Consider the following 23,079-nt stretch of genomic DNA (forward strand, 5'->3'; position numbering starts at 1 on the left):
AAAAGCACTGCCACACAGAGTGCTAGACAACCCTAGTGTTAAAAAGAGCAACAAGCTCACTGCAGTCCATAGCAAGGAGCACCAAGGCCTGGAGGGAACTGACACCAAAAACTGGATCCAGAGCTACGCCACAACCGATGGACAAAACACTCAAACAAAAAGCAAACATCAAACTACACAGACACAAAAAGAAAAACAAGGGAAGAAAAGAAAAATGAAAAGCTCCGGTGAGAAGCGGTAGCCAAAACATGAATATCATATTTTATATATGAGAGAGAGAGGATATTACACATTTGTGCGAAAATATGAAGTTTATCTTCGAGTGGTGAATGTATATTTCACAAGTGAGTGAAGCAAACAAATGGAAATATTTTCAATGCGAGAAGATAAACTTCAAATCTTCGCACCACCGTGTAATGTTCTTTATATTATGGACACAGCCATAAAAATATACAAGCTAATCAAAAGAATTTTAATTTTGAACCAGTTTGCCATTTTAACAACGTGCATCCAATCGGCAGGAAAACACTGGGAGTGATGGCATCGGAGTGAAATATCAGGAATTATTATACATACAGGACACTTTTCGATGGAATAATTATAATGTTATTTACCAGCTGGGAGGTCTGTATTGTGAAATAGCGCGACTGAGGTCTTGAAAGTACTGAGCGAGGCCCTCTGGGCCGAGGTCAGTATTCAAGGCCGAGGTCACGGTATTTCACCATACGGACCGACCTTAAGCTGTTAGGACTAGGACTGTTTTGGCCTCTAGAGGCCGCTGTTATTTCCTTTTCATGTCGTGTTTATTTTGGCCTCTAGAGGCCGCCACTGTTCCTGTGTCTTGTGTTTGTGTTAATTGCCTAATTATCTTCACCTGTGTCCTTAATTAGTTTGTCTATTTATACCCCTGAGTTCAGTCCTCTTGTCACGGAGTCTTTGTGCTGTTATGTTTATCTCCAGTTTCCTTTGTACTGTGTTTTTTGATCTTCTTAGCTTTTGTATTTTTGTACTTTGCTTTTCTTTTGGATTATACTCTTTGGTTTTTTTTTTGTCTTTTGTTTTGCCCTGTATATAGTGTATATAGTTTAAATAAACCTTTTGATTCTTTTTCTACTTCCGCCTCACGCCTCTGCATTTGAGTCATCCCCCTGGTGGCCTAGTGGGGGTTTGCTGGATTATCACACCAACGAACCAGGTTCGAATCCCAGCAAAACCCTAACAGAAAGACTCCGTCATGACCGACTCAGCAGAGGCTGCTTCAACTGTCTACCCGGCCAACCTTCAGGGAATTATGGCAGCTTTGACACGCTTCGGAGCAACCATGGATGCTCATGGACGTACGCTCACCAGCCAACGTGAGGCCCTCGCTCGCCACGAGGAACTGCTTCAGCAAATTGGGAAAACCCTGGCACAGCTGACATCTCTGCCTGCATCTCCTGCTCCTGATCCAGTTCCTGCTCCTGATCCAGCTCCCACTCCTGCTCCAGTGCCTCCTGCAATGCTGCCTTCTTCACCTCGCGAACCCAGCCTTCCTGCACCACAGAGGTATGACGGCAAGCACAGTGAGTGCCGAGAGTTCCTTACCCAGTGTCAACTCACCTTTGAGCTTCAGCCTACCACCTACACTACGGATCGCCGCAAGATTGCCTTTGTGATCACCTTATTAGCTGGTAAGGCGCGAGCCTGGGCTACTGCTATCTGGCAAAGACAGGGACCTGAGTGCTTTGATTTCCAGCTGTTTTCTGAAGAGATGCTTCGGGTCTTCGATCAGGCAGACATCAGTACCGACGCAGCCCGAAAGCTCATGTCCATCCGGCAAGGAGGAAGCGTCGCAGATTACGCCATCTCGTTCCGAACACTCGCAGCAGTAAGTGGATGGAACGAGACTGCCCTGGTGTCAGCCTTCCACCATGGTCTGTCTGACCCCATCAAGGACGGTCTGGCCTCTATTGGATGCCCAAGTGACCTCGAAACCCTCATCTCACATGCTATTCGTCTGGACAACAGGATGAGAGAACGCCACCAAGCCTTGAGCCCCCCCAGCCTCCCTACCTCTACCTGGAGACCGTCTACCTCCTTCAGTGACTGTCCAGAACCCATGCAAGTGGGTCGTACTCGCCTCTCCGCATCTGAGAGGGAGCGCAGAAGGAGGGACAAGTGCTGCATCTACTGTGGCAAGCCTGGTCACTTCCGAGCATCATGTCCTGAACTCTTGGGAAAAGGACCGCCCCGTCCAGCCGAGGGAGGGTTGTGACGGGGCCTACCCTCTCTCCCGGACTCCCTGGCCAAGGAATCTACATCCCGGTCTCCATCTCCTGGGGTGAGTCTGTCCACTCTTGTCAAGCTTTGATAGACTCAGGGGCGGCTGGGAACTTTATGGATATTCACTTCGCCCAAAGCATCAATATTCCGACTGCACCTCTTGAAGTCCCACTGTCTGTGTCTGCCCTCGATGGCCAAGCATTAGGTGATGGAAGAGTCACCCAAGTTACTTCTCCAGTTTTCCTCCAGTCTCAAGGTCACAAGGAAGAAATATCCCTGCACCTGATTCCTTCACCTGAGTTCCCAGTTATTCTAGGCCTTCCTTGGCTTACTCGCCACAACCCTCGCATAGACTGGGTAACAAGCCAGGTTGTGGAATGGGGCCCTGCATGCCATGCCTCTTGTCTGCTCTCTAGCTCTCCTGTGTCTCCTGCCGAGCCCCCTGATCTCACCGAGTTATCTCAAGTTCCCACAGAGTACTGGGATCTCAAGGAGGTATTCAGCAAGAGCAGGGCCGCCGTTCTTCCTCCGCACCGGGCCTACGACTGTGCCATCGACTTGCTCCCTGGGACTACCCCTCCTCGTGGCAGACTGTTTTCACTCTCTCAGCCAGAACGCAAGGCCATGGAGGAATACCTCAAAGATGCCCTGGTCTCTGGGTTTATTCGACCCTCCACTTCACCTGCTGGAGCCGGCTTCTTCTTTGTCGGCAAGAAGGATGGGGGGCTCCGACCATGTATTGATTACAGGGGCCTGAATAAGATCACTGTGCGCAACCGATATCCCCTTCCGCTGATGTCCACAGCTTTCGACCTGCTCCAAGGCGCCACCGTCTTCACCAAGTTGGACCTACGGAACGCATACCACCTCATCCGTATCCGACAGGGAGACGAGTGGAAGACTGCCTTTAACACCCCGTCTGGGCACTACGAATACCAGGTGATGCCCTTTGGACTCACCAACGCACCAGCTGTTTTTCAGGCCCTAATCAACGACGTCTTAAGGGACATGATTAACCTATACGTTTTTGTCTACCTCGACGACATCCTTATCTTTTCCAAGACCGTGCAGGAGCACCGCCACCATGTCCGCCAGGTTCTCCAGAGGCTGCTACAGAACAATCTGTTCGCCAAGGCCCAGAAATGCGAATTTCATGTTCCCGAGGTCTCCTTTCTGGGATTTATTGTACGGACAGGCCAACTCCAAATGGACCCTGCCAAGACCCTGGCCGTCCGGGATTGGCCTACTCCCAAGTCCGTTAAGGAGGTTCAGCGGTTCTTAGGATTCGCTAACTTCTACCGCAAGTTCATCAGGAACTTCAGTTCTGTGGCAGCACCCATGTCAGACCTCACCAAAGGGACAGGTGGATCTTATGGCTGGTCTCCTCAGGCAGAAAAGGCGTTCAAAGACCTCAAGGACCGCTTCTGCACGGCACCCATTCTGGTTCTCCCGGACACCTCCCAACCATTCATCGTGGAGGTGGACGCCTCGGACAGTGGTGTCGGCGCGGTGCTCTCTCAACGTTCGGAAGGAAAGCTGCACCCCTGCGCTTACTTCTCCCACCGCCTGAGTCCTGCTGAGTCCCGGTACGATGTGGGGGATCGAGAACTGCTAGCGGTCAAACTGGCCCTTGAGGAGTGGAGGCACTGGCTGGAGGGAGCACAACATCCATTCCTGGTTTGGACTGACCACAAGAACCTGGAGTACCTCCAGCAAGCCAAGAGACTGAACCCTCGACAGGCTAGGTGGGCCCTGTTTTTCAGTCGATTTGACTTCACCCTCTCATACCGCCCCGGCTCCAAGAACACCAAACCTGACGCACTGTCCAGACTGTTCTCTGCCACTAACAGGGAGAATGAAGTCGGGCCTATTATCCCTGTGTCCCGGATTGTGGCCCCTGTCCGCTGGGGTATTGAGGAGGCTGTCCGACGAGCCCAACGCCAGGACCCCGGTCCTGGGACGGGGCCACCAGGCCTCTTGTACGTCCCACATCAAGCCCGGGCCAAGGTTCTCCAGTGGGGTCACTCTTCCCCTCTCACCGCCCACCCGGGAGCTCGGAGGACCCTGGACTTCCTGAAAAGACGCTTCTGGTGGCCTAACATGGAGCAGGAAGTAAGGTCATTTGTCCTGTCCTGTGAGGTTTGCACCAGAACCAAGAACCCACGACAGCGTCCCCAGGGTCTCCTGCATCCTCTGACCATTCCCCGGCGTCCCTGGTCCCACGTGGCAGTCGACTTTATCACGGGTCTCCCTGAGTCACAAGGTAACACGGTCATTTTGGTCTTAGTTGACAGATTCTCCAAGGCCTGCCGCTTCATACCACTGTGCAAACTCCCCTCTGCTCTTGAAACTGCGAAACTTTTGTTTAATCATGTCTTCCGAGTCTTTGGTCTTCCACAGGACATCGTCTCAGACCGAGGGCCCCAGTTCTCCTCCCGAGTGTGGCACGGGTTCTGCAAGGTCATCGGAGCCACTGCCAGCCTCTCCTCTGGGTTTCACCCACAGTCCAATGGTCAGACGGAGAGGCTCAACCAGGACCTGGAAACCACCCTGCGAGGCCTGGCTATGGATAACCCGACATCGTGGAGCACCTGGCTGCCATGGGCGGAGTACGCCCACAACACCCTGCAGTCATCGGCCACCAAGCTGTCGCCATTCCAGTGCCAATTCGGGTTCCAGCCACCTCTGTTCCCGGACCAGGAGGAGGACGCGGGGGTGCCCTCGGTCAACCAATATGTGAGACGGTGTCGCAAGACCTGGAGCAAGGTCAGGAAGACCCTCATACAGACCTCCAGAACCAACCAGACTCAGGCCAACCGCCATAGAAGACCTGCACACGCTTTCCGCCCTGGGCAGCGTGTTTGGCTGTCCACTAAGGACCTTCCACTGCGGGTGGAGAACCGCAAGCTTGCTCCTCGCTACATTGGCCCCTTCAAGGTGGTGCGCAGGGTGAACCCTGTCTCCTACCGGCTCCAGTTGCCCCGGACTCTGAGGATCAACCCCACTTTCCATGTTTCCCTGTTACGGCCCGTACTGACGTCTACGTATGCCCCTGCCCCTAGGAACCCCCCACCCCCCCGCATCTTCCAGGGGCAGACTGTGTTCACTGTGAATCGCCTGCTTGACTCCCGCCGGGTCCACGGCGGGTTGCAATATCTGGTGGACTGGGAGGGCTATGGTCCTGAGGAGCGCTGCTGGGTTCCTGCTCGGGATGTCCTTGATAAAGAACTATGTCGGGACTTCCATTCGGCCCATCCGGATCGCCCTGGGAATGTCAGGAGACGCTCCTAGAGGGGGGGGTCCTGTTAGGACTAGGACTGTTTTGGCCTCTAGAGGCCGCTGTTATTTCCTTTTCATGTCGTGTTTATTTTGGCCTCTAGAGGCCGCCACTGTTCCTGTGTCTTGTGTTTGTGTTAATTGCCTAATTATCTTCACCTGTGTCCTTAATTAGTTTGTCTATTTATACCCCTGAGTTCAGTCCTCTTGTCACGGAGTCTTTGTGCTGTTATGTTTATCTCCAGTTTCCTTTGTACTGTGTTTTTTGATCTTCTTAGCTTTTGTATTTTTGCACTTTGCTTTTCTTTTGGATTATACTCTTTGGTTTTTTTTTTGTCTTTTGTTTTGCCCTGTATATAGTGTATATAGTTTAAATAAACCTTTTGATTCTTTTTCTACTTCCGCCTCACGCCTCTGCATTTGAGTCATCCCCCTGGTGGCCTAGTGGGGGTTTGCTGGATTATCACACCAACGAACCAGGTTCAAATCCCAGCAAAACCCTAACATAAGCTGGTAAATAATATATTTATTTTTTTCTTTACCAAATTCTAACAGAAAACGAGAGCGCCCGAAAGGGAAAACCGAGCCGAGCCACCATTTTGAATCCTCATTCACGGCTGTAATGCAAATGGCTTCCTCCTCGGTATACAAGTGCACTTCCATGGCAGGAAAACAACTACATTTTGCCGCCTATGTAGTCCCCTATTTATACAAATAGGAGTCATTCAGGATTCAGCCATGTTTTTGCTCGGCGTTAGCAAGTTAGGTTTTTAGCTTTCTCCTGAAATGTTTTCTTTTATTTCTTCTTCCTCAGGGTGGTAAAACTCGTTTTCGCTGTGAACACTGTCGTTATCGCTATCCATGCTGTAAAATTAATGCTATTCTCCTGAGAAATGCGAAAACAAATGTTGACAAAAAAATGCTACTATGTTTGTTATTGTTGTGAATGAGCGAGTGGCCAGAGGTCCGTAACCGGGGTCCGTATCGTAGGATACGGACCCGCTCGCCAGCCAATCAGAGCACAGAATTTGGACCGGAAAAAAAATGCTATTAAAATTTTTATTTTTTTCACGGTCCAAATCATGCGCTCTGATTGGCTGACGAGCGGGTCCGTATCCTACGATACGGACCCCGGTTACAGACCTCTGGCCACTCGCTCATTCACAACAACAACAAACATAGTAGCATTTTTTTGTCAACATTTATTTTTGCATTTCTCAGGAGAATAGCATTAATTTTACAGCATGGATAGCGATAACGACAGTGTTCACAGCGAAAGTGAGTTTTACCACCCTGAGGAAGAAGAAATAAAATAAAACATTTCAGGAGAAAGCTAAAAACCTCTAACTGTTGCTAACGCCGAGCAAAAACATGGCTGAATCCTGAATGACTCCTATTTGTATAAATAGGGGACTACATAGGTGGCAAAATGTAGTTGTTTCCCTGCCATGGAAGTGCACTTGTATACCGAGGAGGAAGACATTTGCATTACAGCCATGAATGAGGATTCAAAATGGTGGCTCGGCTCGGTTTTCCCTTTCGGGCGCTCTCGTTTTCTGTTAGAATTTGGTAAAGAAAAAAATAAATATATTATTTACCAGCTTAAGGTCGGTCCGTATGGTGAAATACCGTGACCTCGGCCTTGAATACTGACCTCGGCCCAGAGGGCCTCGATCAGTACTTTCGAGACCTCGGTCACGGTATTTCACCATACGGACCTCCCAGCTGGTAAATAACATATATTCTATTCCCTTCTAACAGGTTTCATTCATTTGGTTTGATTGCATGCAATATTGTTATCATATTGCTTATCCTACGTGTATTGTGCCACTCTATCCAATGGAGAATGAGAGTTGAATATGGTTTATGATATTGCATGGTTGTCAAGACAACATGACATCACATGTCAGAGACATAAAACTCATCTTTGACTTGTTCATTATCGTGCTAGTAAAACACTCATGTCCATATATATATATATATATATATATATATATATATATATATATATATATATATATATATATATTTGAAGCAAGCTCTATATGAAGCCCAGTATCACAGTATATCGCCAAGTTCTGAACTCCATTGACAAGTTTACATACTTGGGCAGCACCATGACAAGGCAGGCTAATATAGATGAGGAAGTGAACTGCAGAATCGCCAAGGCCAGCAAAGTCTTTAGGAGACTCCGACGGACTGTCTGGGAGCGAAGGGGCATCAATCTCAGCACAAAGCTCAAGGTGTATCAGGCTGTAGTTGTCACCACACTTCTATGCCTGTGAGTCCTGGACGGTATACAGCAGGCACGCCTGACAGCTGAACCACTTCCACACATCATGTCTACGCAGACTGATGAAAATCTGATGGCAGGATCACATCCCTGACACAGAGGTCCTTGCCCGTGCAAATATTCCCAGCATACATGCCCTCCTGGAGAAGGCCCAAGCTAGATGGGCAGGACACGTCCGTCGCATGCATGATCAACGCATACCCAAAATCCTGCTGTATGGGGAAGTAGCAGAGGGCAAAAGGCACATTGGATGTCCCAAGCTGTGCTACAAGGACAACCTTAAGGCTACACTGAAGAGCCTCAGTATTCCTGTGGACAGCTGGGAAGAAGCTGCCTCCGACCAAATCCTGTGGTGCGGACTGGTTCACCAGGGTGCCGGGCTTGCCAAGCGTCACCACAGTACCCTGGCTGTCAGCAGGCAGGAGGCACGAAAGGCGAGGGAGGAAAATTCATCTGCACGATCACCACCCGGCCTTAAGTGCATCTTCTACGGCCGATGTTTCCACGCCAGGATTGGTCTCATTAGCCACGCCCCGAACTCATAAGGGCGACTGAAGTCAGGGTCATCATTGACTATGATGGATATATATATATATATATAAATTATGTTTATTAAGGTGTTATAGGTTAGTGTTAAGTGCATTAATAATTATATCAGTGGAAGGTCCTCAAAACAACAGTAAGGTGTGTGTGATAAGCCAGCAGCACTGCAGGCTATACTTGCTGCAATAGGACATCCATTCCATCCATCCATCCCTTATCTGTAGCTGCTTATCCTGTGCAGGGTCACAGGCAAGCTGGAGCCTATCCCAGCTGACTACGGGCGAAAGGCAGGGTACACCCTGGACAAGTCACCAGGTCATCACAGGGCTGACACATAGACACAGACAACCATTCACACTCACATTCACACCTACGGTCAATTTAGAGTCACCAGTTAACCTAACCTGCATGTCTTTGGACTGTGGGGGAAACCGGAGCACCCGGAGGAAACCCACGCGGACACGGGGAGAACATGCAAACTCCGCACAGAAAGGCCCTTGCCGGCCGCTGGGCTCAAACCCAGAACCTTCTTGCTGTGAGGCGACAGCGCTAACCACTCAGGGCTGAGAATAACATCCAGGCCTCGATACGTGCCATGTTGGATAAGCACATAGCCGAAGTCCTCCTGAACTCTTGCAATCACCACCTGGCTATGAACACTTTCCTTGGCTATAAAACCAAACAATATGGTGCTATGCTGATATAAAATTATATCAAATATATAATGGTTATCATTATGACATTTATAAAAAAAATGGCTAGTTAAATAAACATCTGTCTTCAATAAGAAGGGTTTTGGCTCTTAATGCAGCCTACATATTTCCCATGGACGTTTTATTTTCTATCAAGGCCCACTCTTGGTGATTTGACGAAGTTAAGTGCTGTTTGGGCCGATTATGTTTTGCAGGGCAGCAGGAGAGGCTGAGATGTGCATGCGTGCGTGCGTGTGTGTGTGTGTGTGTGTCTGCGCTTTTGTTTTAAATAGGGAATGCTGGAAGCTGGGTCTGCTTGTGAAACCTGAGTCTCTACACCGAGCTCAGTGCAGAACTGCCTGCCCTTGGAGAAATCAGGAAAAAAAGCGAGTGAGACAAGGCCTGAACCTACACGCATCGCTGTTAGGAACCAATTCCCGGACTTACTACATCTGAATGATGTTTCAGTCATCAAGTCATGGATTAATTTGTTCAATTCCAAATACAGAAAATGAAAGGAACCACAAGAGGTTTGATCATATTCAACCACATAGTATGATTTCCCAGTCCTGATTTATTGGTTTATGTGATGCATGTGATAAGCATTTTGTGATTATCCATAAAGAAGCTCTTTGTGTGGCCCCCAGTAGACGGGAGCGTGGGATGTCTGCGCATCACTGGGGTGTGTGTGTGCAGAAACAGGTGTTCAGCATTAAAGTGTTTGTGTGTGTACGCAGGGGGTGGGGTGACTTCAACACAAAGAGAAAACACCATGTCCTTGTCTTGCGAAGTGGCGTGCAGTGAGTTGTAGTGGTGGGGGGTGAGGGGGAGGTTACTGATTGAATGGTCTTCTCCACCCTGATGAAACTCTCAGGATTAGCTCCCTCACTTTCCCACAGACCCCCCCACTCCCACCCCTTCAAAAACACACACACGGCCAATTTGCATACTCCACAGACAAGGAGGGATGCAACAAACAAACTTGATATTGAATGCTGCCTGGCTATTCAAAGGGACTTGCAGACACACACCCCTACGAGGTTCTATTCTCATACACCCCGTCTCTTGTACACAATCTAGGATGCCTCCAGCCGTGGGACTGTGTGTGTGTGTGTGTGTGTGTGTGTGTGTGTGTGTGTGTGTGTGTGTGTGTGTGTGTGTGTGTGTCCTCAGACAACAGAAGAGGAGATATATGAATGCAAGGCGAAATGGACACCAATGAACTTGTGCATCCTTGCGATGATCACAGAGCTTATCAAGGCTACAGGCATATGTACGCAATCCACATCTTTTCCTTTCTTTGCAAGAATTCAGGAAATTAAAACCAAAATGTCTCCTTACATCTTTTTTTTTCATTGAGCTATACTTTTTAATCCCCCTCTCATAGCAGTAACGCTCACCTTAAAACATCTTTGTATCGTTCTAGCTGTTCCACTTTGACTGCCAAAGTCCCTTCACAGTGTTGATTTATGCTTCATACATTCTGCAGCTCCAGTAAGTAAAATTAAACTGTAGTAAAAAAAAAAAAAAAAGCCAAGAAAGATCATCTCAATACCAGGAACAAATTATATATATATATATATATATATATATATATATATATATATATATATATATATATATATATATATATATATATACACAACCCCAATTCCAAAAAAGTTGGGACAAAGTACAAATTGTAAATAAAAATGGAATGCAATGATGTGGAAGTTTCAAAATTCCATATTTTATTCAGAATAGAATAGAACATAGATGACATATCAAATGTTTAAACTGAGAAAATGTATCATTTAAAGAGGAAAAATTAGGTGATTTTAAATTTCATGACAACAACACATCTCAAAAAAGTTGGGATAAGGCCATGTTTACCACTGTGAGACATCCCCTTTTCTCTTTACAACAGTCTGTAAACGTCTGGGGACTGAGGAGACAAGTTGCTCAAGTTTAGGGATAGGAATGTTAACCCATTCTTGTCTAATGTAGGATTCTAGTTGCTCAACTGTCTTAGGTCTTTTTTGTCGTATCTTCCGTTTTATGATGCGCCAAATGTTTTCTATGAGTGAAAGATCTGGACTGCAGGCTGGCCAGTTCAGTACCCGGACCCTTCTTCTACGCAGCCATGATGCTGTAATTGATGCAGTATGTGGTTTGGCATTGTCATGTTGGAAAATGCAAGGTCTTCCCTGAAATAGACATTGTCTGGATGGGAGCATATGTTGCTCTAGAACCTGGATATACCTTTCAGCATTGATGGTGTCTTTCCAGATGTGTAAGCTGCCCATGCCACATGGACTAATGCAACCCCATACCATCAGAGATGCAGGCTTCTGAACTGAGCGCTGATAACAACTTGGGTCGTCCTTCTCCTCTTTAGTCCGAATGACACGGCGTCCCTGATTTCCATAAAGAACTTCAAATTTTGATTCGTCTGACAACAGAACAGTTTTCCACTTTGCCACAGTCAATTTTAAATGAGCCTTGGCCCAGAGAAGACGTCTGCGCTTCTGGATCATGTTTAGATACGGCTTCTTCTTTGAACTATAGAGTTTTAGCTGGCAACGGCGGATGGCATGGTGAATTGTGTTCACAGATAATGTTCTCTGGAAATATTCCTGAGCCCATTTTGTGATTTCCAATACAGAAGCACGCCTGTATGTGATGCAGTGCCGTCTAAGGGCCCGAAGATCACGGGCACCCAGTATGGTTTTCTGGCCTTGACCCTTACGCACAGAGATTCTTCCAGATTCTCTGAATCTTTTGATATTATGCACTGTAGATGATGATATGTTCAAACCCTTTGCAATTTTACACTGTCGAACTCCTTTCTGATATTGCACCACTATTTGTCGGCGCAGAATTAGGGGGATTGGTGATCCTCTTCCCATCTTTACTTCTGAGAGCCGCTGCCACTCCAAGATGCTTTTTTTATACCCAGTCATGTTAATGACCTATTGCCAATTGGCCTAATGAGTTGCAATTTGGTCCTCCAGCTGTTCCTTTTTTGTACCTTTAACTTTTCCAGCCTCTTATTGCCCCTGTCCCAACTTTTTTGAGATGTGTTGCTGTCATGAAATTTCAAATGAGCCAATATTTGGCATGCAATTTCAAAATGTCTCACTTTCGACATTTGATAGGTTGTCTGTGTTCTATTGTGAATACAATATCAGTTTTTGAGATTTGTAAATTATTGCATTCCATTTTTATTTACAATTTGTACTTTGTCCCAACTTTTTTGGAATCGGGGTTGTGTATATATATATATATATATATATATATATATATATATATATACTAGGATAAGAGTCTGTTTAGGGATTTCATGCATCCCATTGTAACAAGAAAAGAAAAAGACATAAGTAATCATGTCTCGAACTTTTTGCATGGTAATTATTCAGCATTAAGAGGGGAAAAGTGAAATAAGTGAATTTTAAGAATGGTATCAGATTGCTTTTTATCCCGGGGAAAACATTTCAGCTATGCATGGACTGACTACCTTGTCGTAAACTGTCAGATAACAACCCAAAAAAATGCAGTAGACTGTAATCTGGCTGTCAAGAAAGTTCTCACTGGGCCACGACCCCCCCCCCCCCCCCCCCCCCCCCCCGTTTTTGTCCCACTGACATGCTGTTTTTATCCTGTGAAAAATTGCACCAGGATTGAACATGTTAGCCAAGCTTTCTGCTCTGTTCCGCAAAAATTCAGCAAGATTGCTTGCAGGTGCATTAAGCAGAGGAAAACCTCCTTAATATGCTGACTTGTAAACATGGAGGAATCAGGAGTGAACCTTGCAAAACTACATGGTACCAATGCGAAACCTCTTGGTTCATTTCAAATGTTGATTTTAGATGTTTCCATCTCTGGAAGTACTATAGATCAGATTGTGGATTGCAATCCAAGGCTATATTGGTTTGTAACTCATACTCGCACTCTAAACGGATCGTGATTGTGCTCAGCACTGTGGTGATGGGGAGAACAGGCACAGGGGATGTGCTGGGAAATGACTGTAGATCATGTTCCTGGGGTGGGAGTCAGAATGAAGACTTAAATAAAGAGTAAAGGGGAGCTTTTCAGGCTTCATCTTTCAGCACAGCAGGATTAAAACTCTCACAGCTAGGAAAAAAAAACCTTGAGATTAAAAAAAAAACGTGACTGGTGTTGCTGTACCTGTGTTTACTCTTTATGCATATTGGAAACTTGTTTTTTTTTCTTTCCACACGAAGTATTGATAAGATTTGTCTATATTGCAGAAACTACATAACAAATATAGCTCAAAAATGGTGACAGGGTGGCACAGTGGGTAGCATTGCTGCCTTACCGCTCCAGGGTCCCTGGTTTGATCCTGAGCTCTTATGTTTTCCCTGCATCTGAATGGGTTTCTTCCTTGTTCGCAAGTTTCCTCTCACCTCCCAAAAACATGCGTATGTTAATTGGCTAAGCTAAATTCCCCCTAGGTGTGAATTAGCGTGTGAACATGTATGCATCATATCCAGGCTGTATTCCTACCTAATGTTCAGTATTTTTGACCAGCATAACGTCATACTGAAGATGCTCAAGAATGATATAGATACCCACGTTTCAATGCGTAATGCATACATGCTGACAAAACTTAGCCTCCTGGATGTGATGAGCAGAGCACAGTGCCTTGCAAAAGTATTCATCCCCCTTGGTGTTTGTCCTGTTTTGTTGCATTACAAACTGGAATTAAAATGGATTTTTGGAGGGTTAGCACCATTTGATTTACACAATATGCCGACCACTTTAAAGGTGCACATTGTTTTTTTTTTATTGTGACACAAACAATAATTAAGATGGAAAAAAAACAGAAATCTGGAGTGTGCATAAGTATTCACTCCCTTTTGTATGAAACCCCTAAATAAGAGCTGATCCAATCAATTCACTTCATAAGTCAAATAATTAGTTGATTAAGATCCATCTGTGTACAATCAAAGTGTCACATGATGTCTGTATAAATCAACCTGTTCTGGAAGGACCCTGACTCTGCAACACTACTAAGCAAGCAACATGAGAACCAAGGAGCCTCCAAACAGGTCAGAGACAAAGTTGTGGAGAAGTATAGATCAGGGTTGGGTCATAAAAAAATATCCCAAACTTTTAATATCCCAGGGAGCACCATTAAATCCATTATAGCAAAATGGAAAAAAAAATGGCACCACTACAAACCTGACAAGAGAAGGCCACCCACCAAAACTCACAGACCGGGCAAAGAGGGCATTAATCAGAGATGCAACAAAGACACCAAAGATAACACTGAAGGAGCTGCAAAGATCCACAGCGGAGATGGGAGTATCTATCCATAGGATCATTTTAAGCCATATACACACCACAAAGTGGGGTTTTATGGAAGAGTGGCCAGAAAAAAAGTCATTGCTTCAGAAAACACGTTTGGAGTTTGCCCAACAGCATGTGGCAGACTCCCCAAACACATGGAAGAAGATTCTCTGGTCAAATGAGACAAAAATGGAACTTTTTGGCCATCATGGGAAATGTTATGTGTGGCACAAACCCAACACCCTGAGAACACTATTCCTACAGTGAAGCATGGTGGTGGCAGCATCATGCTGTGGGGATGTTTTTCATCCGCAGGGACAGGAAAGCTGGTCAGGACTGAAGGAAAGATGGATGGCACTAAATACAGGGCAATTCTGGAGGAAAACCTGTTTGAGTCAGCCAGAGGTTTGAGACTGGGACGAAGGTTCACGTTCCAGCAGGACAATGACCCTAAACATACTGCTGAAGCTACACTGGAGTGGTTTAAAGGGAAATATTTAAATGTCTTTGTCAAAGCCCAGACCTCAATCCAATTGAGAATCTGTGACATAACTTGAAGATTGCTGTACACCAACGCAACCCATCTAACTTGAAGGAGTTGGAGCAGTTTTGCCTTGAGGAATGTGCAAAAATCCCAGTGGCTAGATGTGCTAAGCTAATAGAGACATACCCCAAGAGACTAGCATCTGTAATTGCAGCAAAAGGTGGCTCTACAAATATTAACTTTTGGGGTGGGGTGGGGTGGGGGGCGAATACTTATGCACACTCCAGATTTCTGTTTTTTCATCTTAATTATTGTTTGTGTCACAATAAAAAAACAATGTGCACCTTTAAAGTGGTAGGCATGTTGTGTAAATCAAATGGTGTTAACCCCCCAAAAATCCATTTTAATTCCATCTTGTAATGCGACAAAACATGAAAAACACCAAGGGGATGAATACTTAAGGCACTGTAAGTGAACTGACGTATCATAGAAACAATAAGGAGTAAACCAAATTAGGCCATGCCATGCTATAAGTGTAGATGTTCTTACCCAGTCAATGGTCTGTTCACTGGAGTATTACGGTAACTCTGATTCCTGTCTCAACTCTTAAACAATTTGTATGCGATCATACATGCATAAAACTGAGCCCATTGCAACCACTGATAGACAGGGAGCCATAATGATGCATAAAAACGTTGAGACTGAAATAAGTTAGAGTGCAAAAGACAAAATGCTTGATGGTGTCTCGTATGTTATGGGGGAGGGTGTGATGTTTGAGTTTCTCATCCGTTGATGCACAACGTCTTTGCACAACGCTTAAGGAAAAGGTCTGAAGAATAGCATTCTCAGGGTAAAGCGAGACGGTATTTGGGAATTCTTTTCCAAACTTCCTTCCACCAGACATTTGTTCACTTGTCTTGAATACAGCAGTTTGATTATATGCTTTATTAAGTGCCAGAGTGTTTGGGCTAAGTCAAAACAGATGTCACCACAAAGACTGTTATTATAGTGTTTAAGAGCAGTGTGTCTAGCGGGTCTGTTCTGCGCCTGGACCACTTTGTGTTCTCTTCTGCCTATAGAACGCAATACTTGAAGAGATGCGACATGAAGCACACAGGAAGCACATGGTGATCTCTTTTGCTCTGACATGTACTGTGCATTTATAACATTTTAATTTCACCATCTCACCCTGTCCATATTTCAGTGTTCTATCCATACTCTTTCGAAGTCAAGTCAAGTTTATTTGTATAGCGCTTTTAACAATAAACATTGTCGCAAAGCAGCTTTACAGAATTTGAACGACTTAAAACATGAGCTAATTTTATCCCTAATCTATCCCCAATGAGCAAGCCTGTGGTGACGGTGGCAAGGAAAAACTCCCTCAGACGACATGAGGAAGAAACCTTGAGAGGAACCAGACTCAAAAGGGAACCCATCCTCATTTGGGCAACAACAGACAGCCTGACTATAACATTAACAGTCCTAACATAAAGTCAGCTTCATTGATGCTATAAACCCCCCACCGACGGAAACCTGAGCGCAAAACCGTTTACGACAACCGTAGTCCCAAAGTCAGCAAGTCAACTGCAGTCCTAAAGTCAGCAAGTCAACTGCAGTCCCCAGCCTTTTTCACCTCTCCCAGTTCTTTCCTGGATTGTTTTTTCTTCTTTTTTTTCTTGCTGTGCTTGCAGGATCCATGCACCCATGTTTCTCTCTCTCTCTCTCTCCTTGGTTTAGCCCTATTTTATTTATTGTTGCCAAGCGTTTTGCCTACCCCAAACACTGAACACCAAAATGCCATGCTTACACCAAGTTTTCATTCTGTAGTACATTAAACACCAAAGAACCATATCATTAGATAATGGGGTGGAAAAATTTGTAACAGAAAGCCAGTCACAAGCTGGTAAATATTTACATTTACATTATCTTTGGCAGATGTTCATATTCAACATGACGTGTTTTACAGAAATGTTTTGTAGTCTCCCTCAAAAAATATCCTCAGCTATTAGGTGATCCAAGCTAAAACCCCATGACACAGCAACAAAACTCTTTAAATATCTACAGACAAGTATGATCACATTCAGAAAGATACTGCGCACATTATTGTCTTTATGAATATGTAAAATATCTACTCCATGCTGCACGCACAGCTTTATTCTGAAGATATCAGCAATTTTTTCATAGCTCCTGTGCTGACATGCCCTTAAAATTAAAGATGCATTGTTGTGGTCACTGATCTGTCGACTAAAAAAAAAAAATACATGTTTTGTAACAGGGTGCTATTTTCATTTGAAATGCAGACCAATATGCAAAGAAGATAACAATGAATATGATTAGTTAGGGGTGGCATGGTGGTGCAGTGGTTAGCACTGTCGCCTCACAGCAAGAAGGTTCTGGGTTCGAGTCCCGTGGCCGGCGAGGGCCTTTCTGTGCGGAGTTTGCATGTTCTCCCCGTGTCCGCGTGGGTTTCCTCCGGGTGCTCCGGTTTCCCCCACAGTCCAAAGACATGTAGGTTAGGTTAACTGGTGACTCTAAATTGACCGTAGGTGTGAATGGTTGTCTGTGTCTATGTGTCAGCCCTGTGATGATCTGGCGACTTGTCCAGGGTGTACCCCGCCTCTCACCCATAGTCAGCTGAGATAGGCTCCAGCTTGCCTGCGATCCTGCACAAGATAAGCGACTATGGATGGATGGATGATAGTTAGGCATTCATTCATTCATTTAAGAAATAAATATATGGGTGTAACACAATGCCACAATATCTGTATGTATTTAGTGATATAATAGTCATCCAAATATTCATACCTGCATCTGTATTTGGCTTTAAAATGGAAGTGAACGTGTTATTATTGTTGTTGTGTAATTAAATACGAACCCTACCACTATGCCCCTGGAAACACTGGAATAACCCCAGAGGTAAAAATGCCAGCACAGTCAGCATGGTTGACCCTCAACCTCATATCACTCGGGAGATGTGCACAGGAGTGTTTCTTACACCCACTATTTTTTTTTTTACCTGCGATAAATTCTAATAAATTTAGTTGGTTCTGTTTGCCAAAATTTAAACAAACTAGTCACCTCATTTAAACCACCATGACCCTGATCAGGCTGTTACTTAGGACGTTTGTGTTTATTTGAGCTTCATATCTGACCACTCGCTTGCACCCATGTGACTATTTTTTTGCATTCTGCAGGATCCCAATCCCAATGCACACCTCGAGGCTCATCCAGATGCCCTGTGGGCCTTTCTGGGAAGCTTTAAAAAAGAAGAAGAAGAAGAAGAAAAAAATAAGAACAGTGCACTTATAGGTATCTCTATTTGTATGTAATGTGTTAAGATCACATAATCTATTCCTTCTGAATAATGTATTCATATTCAATTACATCCCTAGAGTATTAATACAGCAAATTTGTACTTTCTCTACAAATAAATATAATTTTTTTTTTGCGGTCTGGTTTCCATCAAATACTGCGCTCTGATTGGCTGGTGAGCGGGTCCGTATCCTACGGTACGGACCCCAGTTAGGGACCCCGGTTATGGACCTCTGGCGACTCGCTCGTTCACAACAACAACAAACATAGTAGCAATTTTTGTCAACATTTATTTTCGCATTTCTCAGGAGAATATCATTAATTTTACAGCATGGATAGTGATAATGACAGTGTTCACAGCGAAAGCGAGTTTTACTACCCTGAGGAGGAAGAAATAAAAGAAAACATTTCAGGAGAAAGCTAAAAACCTCTAACTGTTGCTTACGCCGAGCAAAAACATGGCTGAATCCTGAATAATAATTTTTATTTAAAATAGATGTAAAAAGTTGATCATGTAAAATATTCAAAAGATATAATGTTGCACATTTAAGATAAAAACAACACAAATTATTCCTCAATTAGTTTAAAACAATTTTTTTTTTACAAAACCTCGGCTCTGGCAGAAAGTAATCTAAAATCGTCCACTGTTTCATTGGTTGTTTTCCAAAAACATTTCAGGAGAAAGCTATAAAAACCTCTAACTTGCTAACGCCGAGCAAAAACATGGCTGAATCCTGAATGACTCCTATTTGTATAAATAGGGGACTACAAAGGCGGCAAAATGTGTTTTTTTCCTGCTATGGAAGTGCACTTGTATACCGATGAGGAAGACATTTGCATTACAGCCGTGAATGAGGATTCAAAATGGTGGCTTGGCTCGGTTTTCCTTTTCGGGCGCCCTCGTTTTCTGTTAGAATTTGGTAAAGAAAAAATTAATATATTATTTACCAGCTTAAAGTGCCATTCCACCATTGGATGTATTTTTTTGGCATAAAATACAATATATTTTATGACAACATGACTAGACAGAGAAATCTTTTAGCTTCAAAATGATATATCAAACATAATTTTTTGACAATGACAAGTATATTAATTTTGCGACCAAAGTCACCTACCCTTTTAATTTCCGCGCGGTAGTGAAACGTGATGTCATCGGCAGGTTCCCCTTCTTGTGTACCACGTCACATGTGACGTGGCACAGATTATCAGCAATGGCGGATAGAACGCGATTGTCAGCTTCGGAAAAGAAGCGAAGGAAAATAGCAAGTGATACCCAAAGGAGACGGTCGATGGTGAATATCGGCACAGCAATCGACAAGTGGAAATCGCGTTCTATCCGCCATTGCTAATAATCTGTGCCATGTCACACGTGACGTGGTACACAAGAAGGGGAACCTGCCGATGACATCACGTTTCACTACCGCGCGGAAATTAAAAGGGTAGGTGACTTTGGTCGCAAAATTAATATACTTGTCGTTGTCAAAAATTATGTTTGATATATCATTTTGAAGCTAAAAGATTTCTCTGTCTAGTCATGTTGTCATAAAATATATTGTATTTTATGTCAAAGAATACATCCAATGGTGGAATGGCACTTTAAGGTCAGTCCGTATCATGAAATACTGTGACATCGGCCTTGAATACTGACCTCGGCCCAGAGGGCCTCGGTCAGTACTTTCAAGGCGGCACGGTGGTTAGCACTGTTGCCTCACAGCAAGAAGGTCCGGGTTCGAGCTCAGTGGCCGATGAGGGCCTTTCCGTGTGGAGTTTGCATGTTCTCCCTGTGTCTGCATGGGTTTCCTCCGGGTGCTCCGATTTCCCCCACAGTCCAAAGACATACAGGTTAGGTTAACTGGTGACTCTAAATTGACCGTAGGTGTGAATGTGAGTGTGAATAGTTGTCTGTCTCTATGTGTCAGCCCCGCGATGATCTGGCGACTTGTCCAGGGTGTACCCCACGTCTTGCCCATAGTCAGCTGGGATAGGCTCCGGCTTGCCTGCTGTCAGAGTGCAGGCACTTAAGAATGTATGTGCAGAAGAAGGTGTGAAGCAAACTGTAAACAAATTCAAATCGAGAGACAGGAATTGTGGTCAGTAGCAAGCAAGGGTCTGGCGATCGACGAACAACGTGGTAGAGAAAAGATAAAGGGTGAAAACAGGAGAGAGTAAGCAGTCAGAATAAACACGGCTTGGTATGTACTGAATAGAGGAGAACGATACTTCGCAGTGAAGTGGTGTGTGTGTGAGGCTTAAATGGGGAGAGCGGTGATTAGGGAAATGAGTGTCAGCTGAAATCAGTAATCGGGAGACAGAAGGTACTGTGAAACTTGGGGATTGTAGTTCGAGGTGTCCACGTTTGTAGTCAAAGTGTTCTCAGCCGATTTACTGACACCTGCGACCCTGCACAGGATAAGCGGTTACGGATAATGGATGGATGGATGGATTACAGTATAGGTCTGTTTACAGCACAGTAAAAAATGAAGTCTCCCTGATATGAAGACAACCATGTGCAACTTGTCTGTCCTCAATTATTACAGAAAATAAAAACTCTGTACATACAGTATGTTTATTGTCCCTGAACAACAATATGAGTTTTGATATCTCTAGTTGTTGCGTGGTAGTGCAAAAACTGTAACTAGACTACCCAACAAATATCATCCACAATAGACTAGAACAGCCTTTCTCAACCGGGGTGCCATCTGGCTTTGTTGGGGTGCCGTCAAAAAATTATATATTCTAACATTGAAATAAATAAAATGAATTAAAATTTCAAAAAACAATAGTTTCACTAATGCAGATCATCGCCGCCTCATGCATCATCAAAATTTGTCTCAACTTTTTTGGAATCGGGGTTGTAGTCGGCGAAGTCACAAAGGACCCCAGGGTAACTTCTAAGCAACTGAAGGCCTCTCTCACATTGGCTAATGTTAATGTTCATGAGTCCAACATCAGGAGAACACTGAACAACAATGGTGTGCATGGCAGGGTTGCAAGGAGAAAGCCACTGCTCTCCAAAGGGAACATTGCTGCTCTTCTGCAGTTTGCTAAAGATCACATGGACAAGCCAGAAGGCTATTGGAAAAATGTTTTGTGGATGGATGAGACCAAAATAGAACTTTTTGGTTTAAATGAGAAGCGTTATGTTTGGAGAAAGGAAAACACTGTATTCCAGCATAAGAACCTTATCCCATTTGTGAAACATGATGGTGTTAATATCATAGTTTGGGCCTGTTTTGCTGCATCTGGGCCAGGACGGCTTGCCATCATTGATGGAACAATGAATTCTGAATTATACCAGCAAATTCTAAAGGAAAATGTCAGGACATCTGTCCATGAACTGAATCTCAAGAGCAGGTGGGTCATGCAGTAAGACAACGACCCTAAGCACACAAGTTGTTCTACCAAAGAATGGTTAAAGAAGAATAAAGTTAATGTTTTGGAATGGCTAAGTCAAAGTCCTAACCTTAATCCAATCGAAATGTTATGGAAGGACCTGACGCGAGCAGTTCATGTGAGGAAACCCACCAACATCCCAGAGTTGAAGCTGTTCTGTACGGAGGAATGAACTAAAATTCCTCCAAGCCGGTGTGCAGGACTGATCAACAGTTACCGGAAACGTTTAGTTGCAGTTATTGCTGCACAAGGGGGTCACACCAGATACTGAAAGCAAAGGTTCACATACTTTTGCCACTCACAGATATGTAATATTGGATCATTTTCCTCAATAAATAAACGACCAAGTATAATATTTTTGTCTCATTTGTTTAACTGGGTTCTCTTTATCTACTTTTAGGACTTGTGTGAAAATCTGATGATGTTTTAGGTCATATTTATGCAGAAATATAGAAAATTCTAAAGGGTTCACAAACTTTCAAGCACCACTGTACTTCTGAAGGGTGCCGTGACTGAAAAAAGGTTGAGAAACGCTGGACTAGAAACACAAACGGGCATTCAGCTTCCAGTCTCAGAAGTTGTGCTTTATTTGTTTAACATTACACTAAATTTAACATTAACTAAGTTTAACATTATCATTTTGTCACTCACTTTCTCTGAGCGTCCATCAAACACATTCTTTGGAAAAGCCTTAACTGTTTATGTTATAGTAGAGTAATGGTTGGCCAGTCTATCTACACTGATGTTTATGCTGAGCGTAGCCTGACACAGTACCCACCTAACCTTTGCCTAACTGACGAGCGAGAAAAAGGCCAAACATCCCAGTACTGTTTGATGAGTGATTGTATCTTTGCCAGAAAGCATTTGGCTAATGTTAAGAGGATGCGTGATTTGTCATCATTTGCTAAGAGGACCACTCTGGCCCAACATTAATTAAAAACAAGTGCTGCATAGCTCAGAGAGCATAAAAAGGTGAAGTATGTGTAGGAGTAGGATGTTTTGAAATCGTGTTATATCTGTGATGTATAGTTCTCTAGCTAGGTTTCTTTCTCTCACACCATATATGGTGTAAATAATCACATTTAAATGTGTATATAGAGTTTTGAAGAGGTTAACCATCGGCCCGTCTGTCTGTTTTATTTCCTTTCGTTTTAGTTAATATGTGTGCATAGACAAGTGTGTTTTGTGCAAATTTAGTTGTGCGTGTTCAGACTCTCTGCACCTGCTCTGTGTTAAGGAGCTCACGTGTTGGAATAATGAGCTGCAGGTGCCTTTGGGTTATCTGCTGTTTGTTTGTTTGTTTGCTTGCTTGCTTGCTTGCTTGCTTGTTTATTTCTTTGTTTGTATCAGCTACAGCAGACACGCTCCATTTTAATGCGCCTTTTCAGCAGCTAGCCCACTTTTGGCTCCAAACCTGCCCTAACATGACATTTCAGAGTGCAAAATAGTGCTTCATGAAATTACTTCACAAAATGCTGTTTTCTCCCCTCTCAATTATACACTTTTTTTCCCTTCCCATCTCTGAACACTAA

The 23,079-nt window shown here is 44.3% G+C and overlaps 1 protein-coding gene across 4 annotated transcripts in view; it reads left to right on the top strand.

The window, feature by feature from the left end:
- LOC132894551 (nuclear factor 1 B-type-like) overlaps positions 1-23,079 on the top strand; it is a 134,755-nt gene that overhangs the window by 109,470 nt on the left and 2,206 nt on the right. Inside the window, exon 11 of one of the 4 annotated variants that reach the window (XM_060934571.1) lies at positions 18,037-18,151. The exons of the other annotated variants lie outside the window; for them this stretch is intronic. Coding sequence (XP_060790554.1) covers positions 18,037-18,151 — 115 coding nt within the window. The remainder of the gene's footprint in view (positions 1-18,036; positions 18,152-23,079) is intronic. 4 annotated transcript variants of the gene reach the window in all.

The sequence above is a fragment of the Neoarius graeffei genome, chromosome 1 (assembly GCF_027579695.1).
Source record: "Neoarius graeffei isolate fNeoGra1 chromosome 1, fNeoGra1.pri, whole genome shotgun sequence".
Taxonomy (NCBI): domain Eukaryota; kingdom Metazoa; phylum Chordata; class Actinopteri; order Siluriformes; family Ariidae; genus Neoarius; species Neoarius graeffei.